A 22,714-nucleotide genomic window follows, 5' to 3' on the forward strand; every position below is an offset into this window, starting at 1 on the left:
TGACTAGGAATGGGCTGAGGTAGTCATCTGCTCTGAGCTCAATGTTGATGGTGATTTCTCGCCCGCACACTAACTGGGATGTGTAGCTATTGAGAAACCAAATCTCCACGTAACCTTCATACCGAATCTCTACGCAACTTGGGAACCTTCTTGCATTCATGTAATCAGTATTCTTGGATGTATTTGGAAAATCAATTCCTACTAAAACTCAATCTCCTACTTGTATATATAGGATGTATCTTGCATAATAAAAGGGACTACAGTTTCTTTCACGGTATCAGAGCAAGAAACAGGAGCAAGAGGTCTCTGCTCTAAGACCTGGCAATCAGTGGCGGTTGCGACGTAGCTCGGCGCCGGCAGAGTACAGACTGTGCACTCCGGTCTCTAGTTCGGCACTTCGCCCGCAGGCAGCGTACAGACTGCTCTTCGTCTTCTGCAGTCGTCACTACGGCGCTCCTAGAAACAGAGTTCCGTTGTTCGTCACTACAACGCTCCCAATACAGACTACTCTTCTTCTTCAGCTTGAGCGGTTACCACAATTCCGTTGTTCGTCTATTCCATACCCCAGAGAAGCAGAGATCGAAGGCTGCAACCAGCGGATTCGAGTTTCGAGCTAAGACGTTGACAGATCAAACAAGAATTCTGCACTCAAGCAGAGCTCTTCGGTTCCATTGTTTGTCTGTTTTAGACCCTAGAGAAACAGAGATCGAAGGCTGCGACTGGCGGATTCGAGTTCCAAATTGAGACGTTCGCGGATCAGACAAGAACTCTGCACTCAAGCAGAGCTCTTCGGTTTTATTCTTCTTCAGCCTTCTCAGATCTTTCCTCAACAAATAGCTCCACCTTCACCTCTTCAATTTCAGCTACAGAAACCGAAACCTCAACGACCTTCACTATCTCTTTTGTTACTACCGCTTGAGTTTGGGACTTCAGCGTCGCTCTAGTCACCCTTGGGGTTCTCTTTGGGCCAAGCACGGAGATAGCAGAAGCCTGCCTAGAAAAAAGAGGTTGATTTGAAACCCTGGTTCGGTCCTCTCTTCTTTATCGAAGGATTGGAACAGTGCGCAACAGTGCGTACTAGCAAATTTGAAGGCATCTCGCTGGTTTCTCCATCAATTCAGGCGAAGGTGAAGACAACTGAAAACGTGTAGGAAAAGACACGATCATCCCCTCGCCGTACTACTTGCATCCGTCCGACAACCCCGGAATGATTCTCTCACCTGTTCAGTTAAAAGGTGAGAACAATGAGGAATGGGCGAGATCCATGAGAAACGCCCTTAGAGCGAAGAGAAAGCTCGGGTTTGTTGACGGAACGTTGGGTAAACCGACAGATGATTCAACCGATATCGAAGATTAGTGGATGGTGAATTCAATGCTGATTGCATGGATTTTCAATACAATCGAACCAACCTTGCGAACTACTATATCATATACGGAGAATGTGAAAGACTTGTGGGAGTATCTGCGACAGAGATTTTCTATCAGGAATGGACCTCGAGTCCATCAATTGAAGGCTGATTTGGTGGCTTGTAAACAACAAAGACAAGCAGCGATGGCTTACTACAGAAAGCTAAAGGCCATGTGGGACGAGCTGGCAGAATATGATCCAGTATCTGTGTCTCGCTATAGCAGTTGCAACTACAAAATTGCGACCATACTTGAAAAGAAGCGAGAAGAAGAGAGGGTACATCAATTCTTGATGGGCCTTGATGATGCAACTTATGGCACCATGTCTATGCAATGGTCATTCAAGAGGAAAGGCAACGAAGTATAGCCAAGAGCAAAGAAGAACGAAGTGATGCTATGAGTTTTGCTGTACATGCTGGTGCAAAAGCAGTAGCTGCACATACAAAGGATAAAAGTGTGAGCTGTACACACTGTGGAAAATCCGGATATGAGGCAAAGGACTGTTTCCAGGTGATCGAATATCCAGAATGGTGGGGAGATAGACCTCGCTCAACCGGGAAAGGAGCAGGCCATCGGCAAAGTGGTTCGGGCATCAGGCGAGGACGAGCAAACAAGGCAAGAGCCAACGCTGCCCAAGCAGCAGAAAGTGAGACTGGAGGACAAAAAGTTGGAACCACAAATGATCATGACCACAGCGGGTTTCCAGGGTTGAGTGGAGATCAATGGACAACCCTTCTCAACATTCTGAATTCACATAAATCTGGTGAAAAACTTTCTGGTAAGAAAAATTCTACTAATTGGATAATTGATTCCGGGGCGTCGCACCATATGACTGGAGAAATTGATTTATTGATTGAAGTTTGGAATATTACACCATGTCCGGTGGAACTTCCTAATGGGAAGCAAACTACCGCAGTAAAGGAAGGGACTTTGCATTTGGGTGGAAATATTTATTTGCATCATGTGCTCTTCGTACCAAGAATGAATTGCACCCTCGAGGACTCTGATCGGAGCGGGTGAGCAGTGTAATGGGGTCTACTAGTTCATAGGAGCAGCACCAGTTCGGGCAAATAGAACAAGTGGAATGAGTGAATGGGAGTTGTGGCATCGCAGATTAGGGCATCCGTCTAAACAGATATTATCTTCTATTCCTAAAGTAGATAAATTAAACAGCAGACCTGAAAGTGATAAGCCATGTGATGTTTGTTATAGAGCAAAACAAAGTAGGGAAGTTTTTCTTGAAAGTAAACATAAAGCTGATGGTTGTTTTTCTCCAATTCATTGTGATACATGGGGTGTTTATAAAATACCTACTTCTTGTGGTGTCGTTTACTTTCTAACCATTGTTGATGATTATTCTCGTGCTGTGTGGGTTTACCTATTACTTGAAAAAAGTGAAGTAGCACATAGTGTTGAGAATTTCTGTGCCATGGCAGAATGCCAATTTGGCAAGCAAGTCAGAACTGTTCGAAGTGATAATGGAATAGAGTTTAAAAGCCTGAAGTCGTACTTTGAGACTCATGGCATTCTGCATCAAACTTCCTGTGTTGGAACGCCCTAACAGAATGGTCGAGTGGAGAGAAAACATAGGCATATTTTGAATGTTGTGAGAGCATTGAGGTTTCAAGCAAGTTTGCCTATTCGTTTTTGGGGAGAGTGTGTCTTGACCGCCGGATACCTGATAAATAGGACACCTTCTTTCGTACTTGGCGGGAAGACTCCGTATGAGGTACTGTTCGGGACAACACCTCGATACAAACAAATAAGAGTGTTTGGTTGTCTCTGCTATGCCCATTGGAGCCCTCGAGATAAGGATAAGTTTGGAGCGAGGAGTAGGAAATGTGTTTTTGTAGGCTACCCCTATGGGAAGAAAGGTTGGCATGTATATGATGTTGAGAGTAGTGAATATTTCGTATCCCGCGATGTAATCTTCCATAAAAACATATTTCCATATGCCGATGATTTAGAAGTACCTTTAGAAGACAATCCTGGCCCGACAATTGCAGCTGTAGTTGATGATGATGTTGCTCACAGCTATAGAGGAAATAAAGACAAGGGGAGTGACGAAGAGGATATCTGTGCAAATGATAGAGAGAGCTTTCAAAATACTGATAGAAGAGAGGAGGAGCAAGGCAATGGAGGGGACGTGCAGGAAGTAGAAGCTAATGGTAGTGAGGACAGAATTAGTGTGGATCCAACACCGCAAACAGCACCAGAAGAGCAACTTGGCAGGGGACATCGACATCGCACACCGTCTGTTTTGTTAAAGCCCTATGTAACCTACACTGCTCGATATCTGAAAGACCCCATTCACACTCAAGCCAACTCTGAATCAAAATCCTCAGGCATGACTCTATTCCATAGCAAATTATGTGGCATGTACTAACTTCTCTACTAGACATCAAGCTTTCTTAGCTGCAGTCATTGAACGAGCCAAGCCTACCTGTTTTTCTATGGCAGTAAAAAGTGAGAAACGGAGAAAAGCTATGAGGAAGGAAATCCAGGCTCTAAAGGATAGTGGTACATGGACATTGGAATCTCTACCTCCCGGAAAAAAGGCCATAGGGAATAAGTGGGTCTATAAGATCAAATATAATTCAGATGGGATGATTGAACGGTATAAGGCACGCCTATTTATCCTTGGGAATAGACAGGTTGAAGGATTAGATTACAATGAGACTTTTGCTCCTGTGGCCAAACTGACAACAGTTCGAACCTTCTTAGCCGTGGTGGCTGCTAGGAACTGGGAGTTGCATCAGATGGATGTACATAATGCTTTTTTACATGGGGATTTGAAAGAGGAAGTATACATACAATTGCTGCCATGATTTAAATCTAAGGACCGAACAAAAGTGTGCAAACTACAGAAATCTCTCTATGGACTGCGTCAAGCTCCCAGATGTTGGTTCTCAAACTTAACAACGACATTGATACAGTTTGGGTTTGTTCAATTGTATCCTGACTACTCTTTGTTCACCTATTGCAAACACGATGTTCGTCTGCACATGCTAATATATGTTGATGACCTGATTATTGGGGGAAATGACATTGCTGCTATTGTAAAATTCAAAAAGTATCTCCACCGGTGCTTCCATATGAAAGACTTGGGCCCACTTAAATATTTCCTAGGGATTGAAGTAGCTCATGGACCTGAGGGAATACTTTTGTCGCAACAGAAGTATGCCCTAGACATCATCTCGGAATGTGGACTCTTGGGAGCCAAACCAACATCCATGCCCATTGAACAAAATCATCTTGCGCTGGCAAAGGGCGCTCTTATGGAAAATCCGAATCGGTATCGACAATTAGTGGGACGGCTGATCTACTTGACCATTACATGACCTAAGTTGTGTTATTGCGTTCATATCCTAGCTTAGTTCATGCAAAGTCCATGACAAGAACATTGGGATGCAGCTTTGCGCGTGGTGCGTTATATGATAGGATATCTAGGACAAGGTTTATTGTTCCGTTCTGATAGCGATCTACATCTATATGCCTATTGAAACTCTGATTGGGCAAGCTGCCCATTGACGTGACGATCATTGACTGGCTATTTTGTTCTGTTGGGGCAGTTGCCAGTTTCTTGGAAAACAAAAAAACAACATACCGTGTCGCGCTCCTCCGCAGAAGCCGAATATCGTTCGATGGCTGCAACAAGCTGTGAGCTGAATTGGATGAAGAAACTTCTTTTGTCTTTTGGGGTGGCGCATGGTGCACCTGTGCGATTGTATTGTGACAATCAAGCAGCTTTGCACATAGCCGCGAATCCAATGTTCCACGAGCGGACAAAGCATATTGAGGTCGACTGTCATTTTGTTCGCGATGAGCTACGACGTGGGAACATTGTTACTTGCCATGTTCGAACCACAGAGCAGTTGGATGATATCCTGACGAAGGCTTTGGGAAAAGAGAAATTCGCATATTTCCTGGGCAAATTGGGCATTTGGAATCTGTATGTGCCAATTTGAGGGGGAGAATTGGGAAACCAAATCTCCACGTAACCTTCATACCGAATCTCTACGCAACTTGGGAACCTTCTTGCATTCATGTAATTAGTATTCCTAGATGTATTTGGAAAATCAATTCCTATTGAAACTCAATCTCCTACTTGTATATATAGGATGCATCTTGCATAATAAAAGGGACTACATTTTCTTTCAATAGCCAAGGGTGGCCTCTCCGCTCCCCTCCTCTCTCTCTCTCTCTCTAACCCTATTCAACACAGTAGCCAACTCGATGAGCGATTGAGCCCAGAGCCTTGGTTTGATTTCTTCTATTTTCTCATCTCTCTCTCTCTAATCGGGATGGACACAACCCCACTCCCATGGCTCTTTCTCTCTCTTTACCAACGGCAACAACTCTCACTCTCTCTATCAGTAGTGGCAACCTGTTGAAACAGTTGTCTGTTTTCAATGACTTATCTTGTTGTTTGTTCCAAGAATTGTGGTCATGGTGTTCCGAATCTCTGGTTGTGTCCAGTAGACTTGATAGGGTAGATGACGGCAAAAATCTGAAATTTCTCATTTATTATGAGAAATTGCCATCTAGTTGTGTTTGGATCGTTCAAATCTGAAGAAGAAGAAGATGATGATGAGAATGAAGATAGCTTCCTTTGGTAGGGGTAATCCCATTGAGAACGGGGAATGCTTCCACCATTCTCTCGAGTTTGGGATTGGGAAAGGCAGCACTGTCACCGGTGGCAATTAGAGTGATGATGGAAACACCGGCATCTACAAAGAGCAATGAACTAGTCTATACAGTCAATTGGGTTTTATTTTGAAGTTTTGATGATAGTGAAGGGCACATTCAATATTTCATTTTTTTTCCATTAGTGTTTAACGCGTGTCAATTGTTAGAAAACTTAAGTGTACAATTTGTCAATTTCATGAACAGTAGGGTAGCTTAAGAGATTTACCCTAATAATAATAATAATAATAATAATAATAATAATAATAATAATAATAATAATAATAATAATAATCATCATCATCATCATCATCATCATCATCATCATCATCATCATCATCATGTTTTTCAAACCGTCGTTGCCCCGGATGGTTAGACCATTTGGCTTGGGAACCGTCCTGGCAACCGGTTCCATTTTACCCCAAACCCGGTGCTTGGCCAAAAACCGTTGAATCAATCAATGACCCGTTGACCTGGTTAGTCGAACCATCAACCCGTTGACCCGTTCAACGATTTTTGGCCATTTTTTTTTTAATTATTTTTTATTTTTATAAATTTTTTGCCAAAGCAGGCCAACCATTCGAACCGGATGATCGAACCGTCGACCCAGAAACCAATGACCAAAACGTTTTGTTTCTATGTCATTTTTTAAAACCAAGATAATAATTATTATTTGCTACAAGCATTTAATTTTATTTTTAATCATATTGTTACTTTCCTTAATTTTCAATTTCTATCTTAACTATGATATATTCAAAATTCAATTAATTAATATGAAGAAAAAATTTTCACGTGCAAGGTATATGCTTAATTACTAGTATCTATAAAAAAGGTATAAACTATTGAAATAGTTCAATTTTTTTTTGAAATAAACTAAAATAATTAATTAGAATAAATAATTAGCATAGCTTAATCCTTATTGCATATAAAAAGGATTAGTCTTTTTTTTGGCGTATGGTGGGTCAATAATTGAATCGTTTGGGCCTATCACATTATAAATCATATAATAAAAACATATAAAAATAGATAAACATTGGGTTGAACCAGATCCTACCACACCTGAATCCGATCGAGTTATTGAATCTGAACCGCTTTATCGTGTTTAAAATAAAAAATTAAAAAAATTTAATTAGTTCTTAACTTATACATATATAAAAAATTTATATGAATAATATAAAAATATTGAATTTATTTATTATAGATTTTATTTAATCTTACATGATATCCATATACATGCATAATTATATCATGTACATACATTCAAAAACTTCTATAAAATATTGACCATGTGTATGGTATTAAATATTCATCATATTAAATAAAGATAAGTATTATAAATGAGGAATATGCTATTAATATTAATGGAAATTGTTAAAAAGACACATAAAATAAAATAAATATATATATATGTCTAACTTGTGACCCATTGACCATGTCAAATAGCTGTAAATCAGGTCTTACCACCCGTGGGCTGTTACGGCCCGACATGATTTTGGTCTGGCATGACGGCACACGAGCTGTGTCAGGCACGACACAATGGAATGGGCCATGTAGTCTTGGGTTTCTAGGCCCATGGGCCGGCATGGCACAGCATGATCGAGCAGACCATGCTAGTCTGACCCAACACGGCCCATATATATAATAATATATTATTATATATAATTTTATTTTTAATTTATTATATTGTTTCATTTTATTATTTTAGGAAATTAACTATACCCCTATTGTTTCCACAATTGACTAAATCTTCCTTATTCTCGGGTGTCTATTAATGGAAGGAATAAAAAGAATATTTTGCCCATCCTATGGGGACTTCATCCACTGAGAGCTTGATGGGTGTTTCATGCTTGAGATCCTTCAAGACACCGCTGGCAGACAGTGGAACAGGGGAGAGTGGAGGTTGGGGGGAGAGAGAGAGAGACCGAAGGCGGAGTGGGAGGTTTGAGAATGAAGAAAGAGAGAGACCAGAGGCGAAGGGGAGGTCTGAGAATGGAGAAAGATGGAGAGGGAGAGACTAGAGGCAGACAGTGGGGAGAGAGAGAGAGAGGGGGGGGGAGGTCTGAGAATGGAGAAAGAAGGAGAGGGAGAGAGACCAGAGGCGGACGGTGGAACAGGGGAGAGCGGAGGTTGTGAGGAGGGAGAGAGAGAGACCAAAGGTGGAGGGGGAGGTCTGAGAATGGAGAAAGAAGGAGTGGGAGAGACCAGAAGCGGACTGTGGAACAGGGGAGAGTGGAGGTTGGGGGGGTATAGAGAGAGACTAGAGGTGGAGGAGGAGGTTTGAGAATGGAGAAAGGAGACCGGAATAAGGAGAGAGAGGAGAGAGAGAGACTAGCGGCGGATGGGGAGGTCTGAGACCAGAGGCGTGTGCGACGTCTTCCTTTAGCCGACCCTTCGTGACTTTGCAGAAAAAGCTCAACGGTATTGTTTGCAGAAAAAGCTCACAGGTACTGTTTGCAGGGTCTCTCAAAGCTTACAGGTATTGTTTGCAGGGATCAACACCTCAGAGAATAGAGTCGAAAACAATGTAGGTTACATCCAGACCTCTGTAGGTGCAGCTTAATTCGAAAAACATGTATCTTAGCTTTGTTACACTATCAATTTGGATGTAGAATGAAGACGAAATGACCTATATATCTATAGCTTCAGTAATCCACTATGCAGAAAATACAAGGAATGGACACTGTTGAGGAACGGTACATGGGAAAGACAGTAGCTTTGTTACACTATCAATTTGGATGTAGAATGAAGACGAAATGACCTATATATCTATAGCTTCAGTAATCCACTACGCAGAAAATACAAGGAATGGACACTGTTGAGGAACGGTACATGGGAAAGACAGTGGTAGAACTAGTACCTGGAGAGCATCGACAGAGTCGGAGTCAACATCTTTCACAACCCATTGCGACGTACAAACCGGCGACCCTTTTGAAGTTGACTCAGAAACGTCATTCGTGTTCAGATCAATCCCACCTTTGATAGAATCAGTCCCCCTAGTGATGGTATGGAGAACCTCCTCGAACCCGTTGTCCTTCCAATAGACCTTAGGTGCTTTCCTTTATGATTTCCTTCAAGTTCTCTTTATTCGAGTTTTTAGTTTTAGAAGTAGCAGGTTTAGGAGGTGGCATTGTTGTTGGTGGACGAGGGGGAGGTCTGAAAATGGAGAAAGGAGAGAGAGGCCAGAGGTGGACGGTGGAACAGGGGAGAGCGGAGGTTGTGGGAGGAGAGAGAGAGAGACTAGAGGCAGAGGGAGAGGGAGAGGTTTGAGAACGAAGAAAGAAGGAGAGAGAAAGACCAGAGAAGGTGTGACCATTAGATCGGAGAGAGAGAGAGCAGATGTGGGAGTGTGTACCAACAGCGCAACCGCCGCTGGTGGACAGTGGAATAGTGGAGAGCGGAGGTTGTGGGAGCTAGAGAGAGAGAGAGAGAGTTCAAAGGAAGGGGGTGCTGGTGTTCCGCAGCTGCATCGAGAGGAAAGGGACGGGTAATATTGGGTTTTAAGACAAATACTTGAACAGTAGAGATAGTTTAAGAAATCCGCCCTTTTAAAATTTAAGAATAATATAAATTATAATGCAAGAGCAAACCCAACCTTATCGATATCAAAACCCAAATTTGACAACCTAAATCTAACTAAATTTCCATTAACCCATGCATTTGCATGAGTTTACTTGCTAAAGAACCAATAAATGAAGTGTCATTTTTAATTGCTCACATGAACTAACATTATAGGGCAAAGGAAATATGACACACCAACGGTCATCAGTGCACCAAAACTAGAGCCGTCCATCACGAGCCATGCAAGTGCGAGCAAAGTGCGCCTCATTGTGCCGCGTGCGCATTGCGCGATATCGAATCCTCATACTCTCCTCTACTAATTCTAAGGAGTGTAAATCAGCTCCTGTTGAAATACTGAAAACAAACCTTATAATTTTTCATTGTGGGACAAGTTCAAAACAGGGTTTTTGTAAGAGAAAAACTGAATTTTCAACCAAGTGTGCATGTGCAATTTCTCATGTAATTGACCAATCAAACCCATTGGGTTTAATCTCTTATGAGATTAAAATCCAACAATCTCCCACATTGATTGATCAATTACATAGTTCTCTCTCAATCCAAACTACTATGACACAGTTATGCATACAAAAGATGTTTATCAACTTAAACCTCTTGTTAGTATAGTTATCTCAGAGCTTTGTCAAAGTTATTGGTGGTAAAACCTTAAACCAATTACTCTCAAGATAGACCGGAGACACCTATACACACAAAAATGTCCAGTCTCTACAAGAGTTTCAAGTTTTGCTCAGCACTGCTATGGCCATGTGCTTCTTTTCTGGTTTCATGAACAATCCCGAGAGCAAACTCAAACCCTAATCCATTCAACCTCTTTTCCAGCAGCCGCTAAGGCTATGAATTCAAATTCCATGGTCGAGTGAGATATACAAGTTTGTCTCTTGGATGCCCAAGAGATTGCACCCCCACTAAGGACAAAAATTCATCCGGATGTGGATTTGTAATCTCCATTACCGGTAATCCAACTTGCATCAGTGTACCCTTCTAGTACAGCTGGATAATCACAATAAAACAAGCCAAGTTCCAATATTCTCTTGAGATACCCAAGAACTCTCCCAATTGCCTTCCAGTGCTCTGCACCAGGATTATTTGTAAATCGACTGAGTTTACTTACTACAAATGCAATATCAGGTCTGATACAAAACATATCATACATCAAGCTTCCTACTGCACTAGCATACTCAAGTTGTGCAATTGCTTTACTAGTATTTTCTATTAGCTTTATACTAGAATCATATGGCGTGCTATATTCTTTAAACCCTAAATGCTTAAATTTCTCAAGTACTTTCTCAATATAATGTGATTGGCTTAATGCATAGCCCCTACTATGTTTTTTAACTTTTATTCCCAAAATGGTATCTACTTCTCCTAAATCTTTTATCTTGAAGACAGATGATAAATAGTTTTAATTTCATTTATGCCAACCATATTTGTACCCACAATAAGCATATCATCAACATAAAGACACACAATTACTCCATAATTTTCAGTGAATTTTGAGTAGATGCATCTATCAGCACTATTATGTTTAAAACCAAAAGCTAGAATGCAAGAATCAAATTTCTCATGCCATTGTTTAGGTGCTTGTTTTAATCCATATAGTGATTTAACCAGTTTACAAACTTTCTTCTCATTTCTAGGAAGAACAAATAATTCTAGTTGTTCCATATAAACCTCTTCATTTAAATCACCATTTAAGAAAGCGGTTTTAACATCCATTTGGTGAACAGATAAGTGATAAATGGATGCTAATGCTATGAGTGTTCTAATAGAAGTTGTTCTATCCACTGGTGCATAGGTGTCAAAATAATCAATCCCTTCCTATTGATTAAATTCTTTTGTTACCAATCTAGCCTTAAAAGTTTGTACAGTTTCATCAGTGTTGTATTTTCTTCTAAACACCCATTTACATTTTATTGGTTTTGATCATGGAGGCATGTCTACTAGTACCCATGTGTTATTTGACATTATTGAATCCATTTTATCATTTATAGCTTCCTTCCAAAAGGCAGCATCTCTAGAGGTCATGGCCTCACTATAGGTTTTTGGATCATTTTCAATGTTTAGGACAATAGGCTATTTAAAATTTTCTCTCTATCAGCCTCAACCAAAAATACAATTAATTGAGTAGAGTTAAATTTGAACCTAAGTGTTTCTCCGTTGTAGGTGTTACAGTTGTGTCATTTCTTATTTTAGTCTCATTATTATCAACAAGTATTGATATCTGAATTTCCCTATCATTATCTATGGATTCATTTTCTGTAGGTTTAGAACACAGTTTATTTTCAAAGAATTCAACATCTCTAGTTTCAATTATTATGTTAGATTCTAAGTCTAGAAGCCTATAAGCCTTGTTATATTCTGTATATCCAACAAACATATTTTTCTTAGCTCTGAGTCCTAATTTGGTTCTTTTAGGATCTGGAACTCGATAATATACTAAGCACCCCTATACTTTTAGATATGCTAAATTAGGTTTCTTTCTGTCCATAATTTGTATGTGCATTTGTTATTAACTCTAGAAACAATTCTGTTATGTAAATGGTAGGCTGTTAGGAGTGCTTCCCCTTACAGGTTTAAGGGTGCATTAGTTTTTAACAACATGCAGTTTATCATTTCTGTAAGTGTTTTATTTTTCATTTCAGCCAGGCCATTCTGTTGAGGGGTATAAGGAGCAGAACACTGATGTATTATTCCAAATTCTTCACAAAAAGAATTAAACTCATTTTTAAAGTATTTAGCACCCCTATCACTTCTAAGGATTTTAATTTTCTTTTTTAATTGATTTTCAACTTAAGTCTTATATAGTTTAAACATGTCAAATGCTTCATCCTTAGTTTTCATAAGGTAGACATAGGTGTACTTAGAAAAGTCATATATAAATGTTATGAAGTATCTTTTACCTCCTCTAATTAATACACCATTGAGTTCACAGTTGTCATAATGGATTAGTTCTAGAAGTTGAGAATTTCTCTCAACACTAGGGAAAGGTTTCTTAGCCATTTTAGATTTTACACATTTCACATTTTTCAATTGATTCATTACTGTAAGCAATTATACCTAATTTACTCATGTTCTTTATGGATTTAAAATTCAAATGTGCTAATCTATCATGCCATAAAGAGAAAGAATCAACAATATAAGCAGAAACTTTTCCTTCATTAATATTTAATTTGAACATACCATTACAACCATATCCCTTTCCAACAAACATCCAATTCTTGGATATGATTAGTTTATCGGATTTAAAGACAACTTTGAATCCCCTCTTACAAACAAGATTTAATGAGACCAAGTTCTTTCTAATGTCAGGAACATGGAGTACATTCAAGAGAGTCAGTGTCTTTTCGGATGTGAAGTTCAACTCTATGTTGCCTCTTCCAGCAACTTTGGTACATGTTTGGTTTCCCATCTGTACCTCCTGGCCATCAGTCACTTCTTCATATGTCTTGAACAAGGACTTGTCCTTGCAAACATGGACTGTGACACCTGAATCAAACCACCATCCAGAAGACGATTCTGCCATATTGATTTCAATAATCATGGCCACGAGATTGTCTTCTACTATGTTTGTAGATTTGGTTTGGCTTTTTCGATGTTGGCAGACTTGGGCATAGTGCCCCTTCTTTCCACAAATATAGCATGATCATTTCTTATTGTTGTTCTTTTTGAAGTTCCCATCCTTCTTCTTTACTTGTAATGCAGGGTTAGTCTTCTTCGATCCGTTTTCCACAAAATTGACCTTAGAGTTCAACATACTGGCCAAGGTCTTACTCTTCTTCAATACGAAGGTGTTGCTGAATTTGCTCAAAGGTAAGTTTTTCAGCCTTGTACAGAAGCTTCTTCCTGTAATCCTTCCAAGAGGGTGGAAGTTTGGCAATGGTTGCTCTCACTTGGAAAGATTCAGGAAAGATAATGTTAAGGGATCGAATTTTATTGAATATCTCCTGCAGTTCATGAACTTGCTCTGGTATGGGTTTATGATCGTTCATGGTGAAGTCAAAGTATTCTACAATAAGATATTTATTCGTACCTGTTTCTTGCACCTTATATTTGAATTCCAGGGCCTTTCAGATTTCTTTTGGAGATGTAAGTTCCTTGTAGAATTTGTAGAGCCGGTCTAATAAAGCATTCAATATGTGTCCTCGACACAGAAGTGAGTCATCTTCTTGTTTTGCTCTTTCCTTTCTTAGTTTCTCTGAGTCTTTGTCAGTGGGTTTAGGAAGTGATTGTAGATTCGGGTCCAGCAGATAGTATAACTTCAGTGTGGTCAGAAAGAAGATCATCTTATCTTGCCCCCGGTTTCCATTTTGAACTTTTGAGTGTATGATGATTGTAACCACCTCTTTCATGGTGTTTGGGAGCATAGGCACTTTTTGGGCCCGATTTTCAAAAAAAATAAACATTCATGCTTTCAAGACCCGTTTTTCACAAAAAAAAAAAAAAGCTTCTGTCACGTAGGCAATGAGCAACACTATGTTGTTTGGTAAGGTGATTTTTATCATCATTTTTCATGTATGTGCTGACAAGTAAGCACCACATAGGATACACATCAGTCAATCGTTGGGGGAAACGGTTCATAGTTGCATGAAACGGTAGGGTCCTGATTTTCAAGACATGTCCAATTTTTTAATAGTCGGCTGAACCAAACAATGAGATACATGGGCATTTGTTGAAACACTTGTGGATCCGACGTGGCACCGTTTTTTTAAAAAATGGCCAAGGTTCCAAACATCCCCTTTATTTGCTCATTTTTACGTTTTCTTTTTGGTGCCAAATTGTATCCTTCCTCTCATTCAACTATATATTAGGTCGAGTTTGTATCATGATTAAGTTGAATTGAAAAAAGAATGCCTTTGTTCTACTTTAGTTATCTTTTCTCTTTCCTTAGACTTATTAGAAAGCCACAAAGGCCAAATCCTTAACATCTCCTATGTGTATAGAGACCAAGGTTCAAAATATCGATACATCCGATATGCCGGTAAAGGCATATCGATCAGTATTTGTGGTTTTTTTAGTTTTTTTCAAATTCGATTCAGAGGAATTGGTTTAAGATCCGTCCATTTCCTGAACCGGTCAAAACCCCAATACTCCCTCCATAAGGGTATATTAAAAAACTCCCCATTCGATATATATCGATATTTTGAACCTTAATAGCTACTGTAGTCTTTGACTGTAGCCGTGTCTTCGTTGCCGTAGATAGTTCATGAGAGGCTTACTCCATTTAAGGACTACCCGCTGCACCAGGTAGGGTTGAACTCATCCTGACCTAACCCGGCCCGATTTGCACCCCATCCAAGAATGGCCATCAATGGGCTTGGGCTACTATCCATTTAATAATATCCAATCAAATCTAGATTCGCATCTAAATAAAGAATAAGTGCAGGCGATACTGGATCTAACTAGAAGTCGTAGGATGGATCCATGCCCGGTCCATTAAAAATGACTTCAGATTGGATCCTTAAAATCCATATACGGGCCCATCCAGGCCCAATATAAAGGGGCGCAACCGCAACGATTCACCGTTGAAACGTCTCTTTTGTTTTTCAGAAAGCTCTTAATGCATAGACTAACCAGGAGGTCCAGGAGAAGCATATGTGCTCTTCACAGCTTTGCAGCAGAACAAACCCAAATCTTCTTCCGACCAATAGAACCGGATACATGCATCCCTCTGATCAGGCATTGTGGGTCCCTCGGGGCTCTGAAATCGGTTCACGCCTCCATGCTCCGATCCCATCTTCATCTCAACCTCTTCTTCTTCACCAACCTCGTCAGTCAATACGCTTCTTTAGGCTCCATGTCTCATGCCTATGCGCTCTTCTCTGCTTCTCAGACGTCTGACGTTTTCCTGTGGAACGTCATGATCCGAGGCTTCACAGAGAATGGACTCTACGATCGGTCCATCCTTCTCTACCGGCAGATGCTTGAAACGGGCGTTGCACCCGATAATTTCACGTTCCCGTTCGTTCTCAAAGCGTGTGGGAATCTTCGTGATGTTCAATTTGGGGAGGAGGTTCACAGGGACGTGATGGAATTTGGATATGAATCGGATATCTTTATGGGTAATTCTCTTATAACCATGTATGGCAAATGTGGGCGCTTTGAGATTTCCCGGAAGGTATTTGATGGAATGCCTCACAAAAACGTGGTTTCATGGAGTTCAATGATGGGCGCTTATGCAAACAATGGTCGTCATTATGAAGGCCTGTCTCTGTTTTATAGGATGTTAGATGAGAGGATTAAACCCAATCGAATTACAATATTAAATGCTGTACAATGTGTTCATAGAGAGAATGAAGCAAATGCAGTCTGTAGAACTATAGTAGATAATGGTCTTGACTTGGATCAGTCTGTTCAAAGTGCAGCAGTAGGTATGTACGCTAGGTGTGGAAGAATTGATGTTGCTCGGAGATTCTTTGATGGGATTCTTGACAAGGATTTGGTGTCTTGGAGTTCAATGATTGAAGCTTATGTGCAAGCCAATTTGCCTGCAGAAGCTTTAGAACTCTTCAGACAGATGATATTATGGAAAAATCGCCCTGATTTTGTGACCCTACTTAGTGTTGTTCGTGCTTTTGCAAATTTATCCTCTCTGCATCGGGCACGTTTTATTCATGGGTTCATTATTCGTGCCTCCTTAAACTACAACATACTAATAGAAACTGCTGTAATTGATCTATATGCAAAATGTGGGAGCTTGAACTATGCCAGAAAAGTTTTTGATAGGATGCAGGAAAGAAACCTAGTTTCCTGGAGCACCATGATATCAGGATATGGAATGCATGGCTATGGAATAGAAGCACTTGATCTCTTTAATCAGATGAAAGATTCAGCAAAGCCAGACCATATCACATTTGTCTCAGTTTTATCTGCCTGCAGTCATGCTGGCCTGATTGCTGAAGGATGGAGGTGCTTTAATTCGATGGCCAAGGATTTTGGGGTTACGCCAAGGTCGGAGCATTATGCTTGTATGGTTGATCTCTTGGGCCGAGCTGGGCAGCTAAGTGAAGCTCAAGAGTTTATTGACAGTATGCCAATAAAGCCAGATTCAGGCGTATGGGGTGCTCTACTGGGAGCATGTAGAATCCATTTAAATGTGGAGCTTGCTGAATTGGCAGCTAAATCTTTGTTTGAATTGGACTCGGAAAACCCTGGCCGTTATGTTCTGTTATACAACATTTACATCTCTTCAGGCAAGAGAGAAGAAGCCAATCAGATTAGAACCCTTATGAAACGTAGAGGGGTGAGGAAAACCACTGGTCACACCGTTGTAGAATTGAAAAACAAAGTGTACAAGTTTGTAGCAGGAGATAAATCAAATCCACAAACAGATGTGATCTATGCAGAATTGGAGAGATTGATGGAAAGGATTAGACAAGAAGGATACGTGCCGGATACAAACTTTGTATTGCATGATGTTGAGGAAGAGACAAAGGAGAAAATGTTGTCCGTACATAGTGAGAAATTAGCAATTGCTTTTGGTCTATTGAATTCGACACCTGGGAGTATGATCAGAATCAAGAAGAACCTAAGAGTATGTGGAGATTGCCATACTGCTACAAAATTTATCTCTAAGGTTACAGAAAGAGAATTTCTTGTGCGAGATGCTCATAGATTTCATCATTTCAAAAGTGGAGTATGTTCTTGTGGAGATTATTGGTGAAACAAAACGTTGCCATGTTGTTGGCAGGACAGTGTCTGATCTCTTATAATTATCAACTAAGCATGGTTCCAGGTCGGTTTGTAATTATTACAATAGGACTGGATTGAGGTTTATTACTGATAACTAGGAAAAGTATACCATGAAGGAAATAATTTACATGATTCATACTTGATTAAAAAGGGCATAGAATATGTGAGATTCAGCTGAGGGACTGGGTTGGAATCATCTTCTCCTCCACCCCCACCCCCACCCCACCCCACCCAATAAACTAGATTTTCAGTGATCAATTGAAAGATGTGCGCAATAGTACTGCATTTATGCAAATTTATGTTGCTTAATTTGAATTTTCTTAGTGGGTCATGAAACCTATGCAGCATTGATCAAGTGTCGAATGAATGAAACATGCCTCCTAAGACTGGATTCATTAACACTATAACATAAAGGAACTTTTAACCATGTTATAGTGTCCTTCAATTTATAAACAAGTTGCTTGCTGGCAATGTGGTATTGATTAATAAGACTTAGGATGGACTAAATGCAAAACTAGAACGATGGAGAGTTTTTCCTGATTTTCATGGATATTAACTGTCTTGATTGGCTTTGATATGGTTGTGCCAAGTTTATTGGTTACCAATTTGCAGGTTGGTCCTTCCATTTATTTCAGTTAATTCTTCTGAAGATTATTATTATTATTATTATTTTGTTAAAGAGATTTATATGAATTTTGTTCTTAACTTGTTGAATGCAATTAGAGAGAGTGTAAGGATAGATTATGATGGGCATTTCTTATCATTTTGAAAGCAAGTGGTGTCAGTTCTCATGCAGTCTCCATGTACCCTTGAAGCAAATAAAAGTTTACAAACCCTATTTCTATGAGCATAATAAAGATGGGCTGATCCAAAAGGGAAAATTTTTCTGATCATGCCCTTTTTGGTAAAGTGATTATATCAGGTCTGAAATTCTAAACACCTTTGACTACAAGACTAGCACGGACAAGGATGCAAGTAGGATTAGCCTAGGGGTGCAATATTGGCGAACTTGGGTTGAGAATTATGCCCTGTTTGTTTTTTGGTAAGTCTTTTATCCGGGTAAATGCACTTACCTGGGTAAGTGTTTCCCAGGAAAGACTTACTCGGGTAAATGTATTTACCCATGTTCTTTTGTTTCGCATGTAAATAAGGTAATGACCATCTTAGCCATAAAAATTCCATTATTAAAAGGGGCATTTTTGCCCCATCAAATTATTGGCAACTTTCCCCTACATGGGAAAGTTAATTTATCCACCTAGGAGATGGGTATCACTTACTTGGGTAAGTGATGCCTAGGAAAATAAACTTTCACTAGTTGCCACATAAATCTGAAAAATGAACATGGGTTTCTTGGTCAATGGAAATCAAAATCCCATTGATCAACTTTTCCCCCTCTCAAAATCCAAAAAGAGAATGGCCCCTTAGATGCATCCTGATTTCTCAAGCACACATTTCCTCATCTAATTAAATAGTACCATTGATAATTTTCTACATTTTTTTCCATTTAAATAAGTAGTACAGTATATTAATATGATCTTGTTATTAGTATACTAATTGATTATTCTCATAAATTTGTGATGCAATTTTGTCATCAAAAGGAAGGGAAGTTCTAGTAAACAAAGATTTATGCAACTCTTGTATACCTTTCCCTACAACATGGTGAATCATCAAGAGTTGCATAAGCTTGTTGTTTACTAGCATTCCACATTTTCCATCTCTTTTCTCACAAGATTCTAAACTCTAGAGACAGTGAAATCTAGTCGAAGGGCTATTTTTGTACTTTTACCTTTCTTTGCTATATATATATATATTCTTTGTATTATCTCTCTCCTGTCCATTAGGGGTAGATCTGCCCTTTTACAACTTAATATAAATATATCTTTTAGGGTGTCGACTGACACAAGGTGTCACACCCACCATTCGGCTATACTCTCTTTTCTCTCTCTTTTCTCTCTCTTTTCTAACTTTGGAACCGACTCTGACATGGTATCAGAGCAGGTCACGACCTGAACTTCACACAACACCTTGGCTACTACTGATTCAAGAACTCTCTAACAGTATTTGGAAGTTCTTGAGTGTCTTCTTTATTTCTCTTCCTGGATTGGCTATAGATCTAAACTTTACAGATCTATTTTCTGGACTATTGTGCCACTAGATTCACTTTTCTTCTCATACTATAGAGATAGCGGATCAGCCTGAAATTTTAGATCCGATGTCACCCAGAGCAGATCTATTGAACCTCTTTGGTTTGGTTTGGATCAGTTTCGAGTTTGAGGGGTTTTGGTCCACTTTTCAGTTCAGTAGAACTCAACAATTGCCTTTTTTGGACATCAGCAAAAAGGTATTCTTCTCTTTCTTCTCTAGTTCGAATTTCTTTTGGTTTCTGGAAGTGTGTGTTGTTGCCTTTTGTCTTTCAATGGCATCAAATATGATGGATATTCTTCCTATTAAGTTCAACAATACGAATTACGCAATATGGAAGTTCAACTTTCAGTTCCATGTCGAAACTAAGGGTCTTTGGGGATACCTAGATGGATCTGTGTCTAAACCTGATGACTCTGACATTAAGAGACTTAATCAGTGGAAGATCGACAAAGAAATAATCGCATCATGGATTCTAGGCTCAGTCGAAACTGATATTGCTATCTCTATGAGAGGGTATAAGACAACCTATGAGATGTATCAATATCTTGAGAAAGTTTATCAACAATCGAATACCTCTAGACAGTATCAGGTAGAGGTTGACATTTTTTCTTACTATCAGGGAGATAGAAAGGTTCATGAATACTATGCCAGGTTCATTAACCTTTGGACAAAATATGAGTTAGTTCACATGGGAGATGATCCTTCAAACAGTTGTTTTAAATACATGGAGGAACACTTTGATAGGAGAAAAATTATGCATTTTCTAATGCATCTAAGGCTAGAATTTGAAGTCGTCCGATCTAATATCCTAAACCGATGAACACTTCCTGACTTATACTATTCTTAGGGATATTTTGAGGGCAGAAACCAAATTGACTACTCAGACTACATTGGATGGAAGGAATGATTCCAACATTGATATTGTCTTCTTGGCAACTAAACCAAAGGGGAAGAATGATTTCTCTAAGATACAATGTTATGGATGTAAAGAGTATAGGCATGTTGTCTCTCATTGTAAGAAAGAACACATGCACTTATTGAAAGTAGGTCGACCACATTATCACTTAATGTCCTACTCGTCCTCAGAAAGGTAGTGGTCCAAATCAGAAGAAAGGGAACTACAAGGCCTACCAGACTACTGTAAATGGTTTAGATGCCTCCTCTTCTATCACTTCTGTAGCTGGCCAAAACGACACCTCCAACGGCATGTCTGAAGAAAAGATTCGACAACTCATGTCCTCGGTCATCTCCTCAGTGTTCTCTACTATCAGTCTGTCTGGAAAGTCATTGACCTATTGCCCCTCATCAAACCACCTTTGGTATATTGACTTTGGAGCCTCTAACCACATGATATGGGTTACTTTTGGTCAGTATCCTAAACCCCATTTTCCCAATAGACATATTATCACTACAAATGGTGAGAAACTTGACATACTTGGTTGTGATGATTTGTATTTATCTACATCTAAATCATTTCTATTTCATTTATCCAAAACTCTATTTGTAATTAAGCTCACCACCAATTTGATTTCTATTGCCAACTTGTAGAGGAAAGTAACAATGTCTCATTTACTTCTAATGGTTGCTTGATTAAGGACCGACAAACTGGGGAGGTGAAGGGGAAGGGGCGTACACTAGGAAGGCGTTTTGCTTTGGAGTTTGAGAAGAATAAGACTGTTTCTACTTCTACTTCTTGTTTGCTTTCTACTACTTCTAGTTCTGTATCTTTTAATTGTAATAATGATTGACATTTGTGGCATAAACACATTGGCCATCATTTTTCTAAGAGTAGAAATCTGCTGAATTAAAAAATATGAAAGAAAGTAGTTTCTTGAAGAGAGGAGAAAGAGAGAAGGAGAGAAGAGAATAAGAGAAATTGAAAGAAAAGAGAGCAATAATTTGGCCGCCCCCTTCACTTATTATTTATACTAAAATAATAGAACAGTACAGAGGCAACTATGCCCTAATAGGGCGACAAAACATAAAACATCATATATAACACTCAAAAAACATAATAAAATTTGGACTCACATAACTACAGTGGTCCCCACCTCCTATCTAACAACTAACATAAAACATCATAAAACTAATTAATCTTCAAAATTAATCTTCAACACTCTCCCTCAACTTGGGAGTAAATGTCACACATTCCCAACTTGCGTAGATCATGTTCAAGCTTGTTCCTTGCCACCTCTTTAGTGAGAACATCAGACAGATGCAACTCTGAAGAGACATAAGGCAAACAAACTTCTCCGGTTGTTACCCTTTCTCTTATAAAGTGTCTATCAATTTCAATGTGTTTTGTCCTATCATGCTGAATTGGATTGTAGGCAATATTGATTGCAGCTTGATTGTCACAGTATAACATCTTAGGTTCCTCTGCTTTTTCCCCAATCTCACTCAAAAGAGATCTAACCCAAAGAAGTTCTGAGACACCATGAGCCATGGATCTATACTCAGCCTCTGCACTTGAACTTGCCACAACTGCTTGTTTCTTACTCTTCCAAGAGATCAAGTTTCCACCTACAAAGGTATACACTCCTGATATAAACCTCCTGTCATCTAAGCATCCTGCCTAGTTTGCATCTGTATAGGATTCTAGCTTTATATTCTCATGATTTGAGAAAATAATGCCTCTGCCAGGGTGCTTTTTCAGATATGCAAGTATTCTCTCAATAGCTTCCCAATGTTGAACCCGACGTGCATGCATGTACTGACTCACAACACTGACAGCATAAGAAATATCTGGTCGTGTCATACACAACTACAACAGTCAGCCCACCATTCTTTAATATCTCCCCACATCCTTTACCAATTCACCATCCACACCATTAATTCTATGATTTGGATCAATAGGAGTGTCTGCTGGTTTGGTCCCCAATTTCCCATTCTCTTGCAGTAGGTCGAGTACATACTTTCTCTGTGAAATGAAGATCTCATGCTTGGATCTTGCAACTTCAATCCCTAAGAAGTATTTGAGTTCACAAAGATCTTTGATATCAAATTTTTGCTGCAATGATTTTTTGAGATCATCAATCTCCTCCAGATCATTTCTTGTCACTATTATATCATCCATATACACAATCAGAATTGACACCAAAGCATCACTCCTCTTCACAAAGAGGGTGTGATCAGACTGTTTCTGTATGTATCCAAAACGGATGAGTACCCCTCTAAACCTGTCAAACCAAGCCCTAGGTGACTGTTTCAG

The 22,714-nt window shown here is 39.5% G+C and overlaps 3 protein-coding genes across 3 annotated transcripts in view; all 3 read left to right on the plus strand.

Moving 5' to 3' along the window:
- Positions 1 to 1,360: 1,360 nt before the first annotated feature.
- LOC148865171 (uncharacterized) lies at positions 1,361 to 1,774 on the plus strand. The gene has a single exon (XM_088976359.1). The coding sequence runs from the start codon at positions 1,361 to 1,363 to the stop codon at positions 1,772 to 1,774; it is 414 nt and encodes a 137-aa protein (XP_088832485.1).
- A 13,689-nt stretch (positions 1,775 to 15,463) lies between these two features.
- LOC148865172 (Tetratricopeptide repeat (TPR)-like superfamily protein) lies at positions 15,464 to 17,329 on the plus strand. Its single transcript, XM_088976360.1, has one exon. The coding sequence runs from the start codon at positions 15,464 to 15,466 to the stop codon at positions 17,327 to 17,329; it is 1,866 nt and encodes a 621-aa protein (XP_088832486.1).
- Positions 17,262 to 22,714, plus strand: part of LOC148865173 (Serinc-domain containing serine and sphingolipid biosynthesis protein) — a 62,687-nt gene continuing 57,234 nt past the window's right edge. Inside the window, exon 1 of the mRNA XM_088981538.1 lies at positions 17,262 to 17,401. The gene's annotated coding sequence lies outside the window, so the exon portion shown is untranslated. The remainder of the gene's footprint in view (positions 17,402 to 22,714) is intronic.

This window comes from Nelumbo lutea, chromosome 3, assembly GCF_056320005.1.
Source record: "Nelumbo lutea isolate HS-2025 chromosome 3, American lotus-T2T, whole genome shotgun sequence".
Lineage (NCBI taxonomy): Eukaryota > Viridiplantae > Streptophyta > Magnoliopsida > Proteales > Nelumbonaceae > Nelumbo > Nelumbo lutea.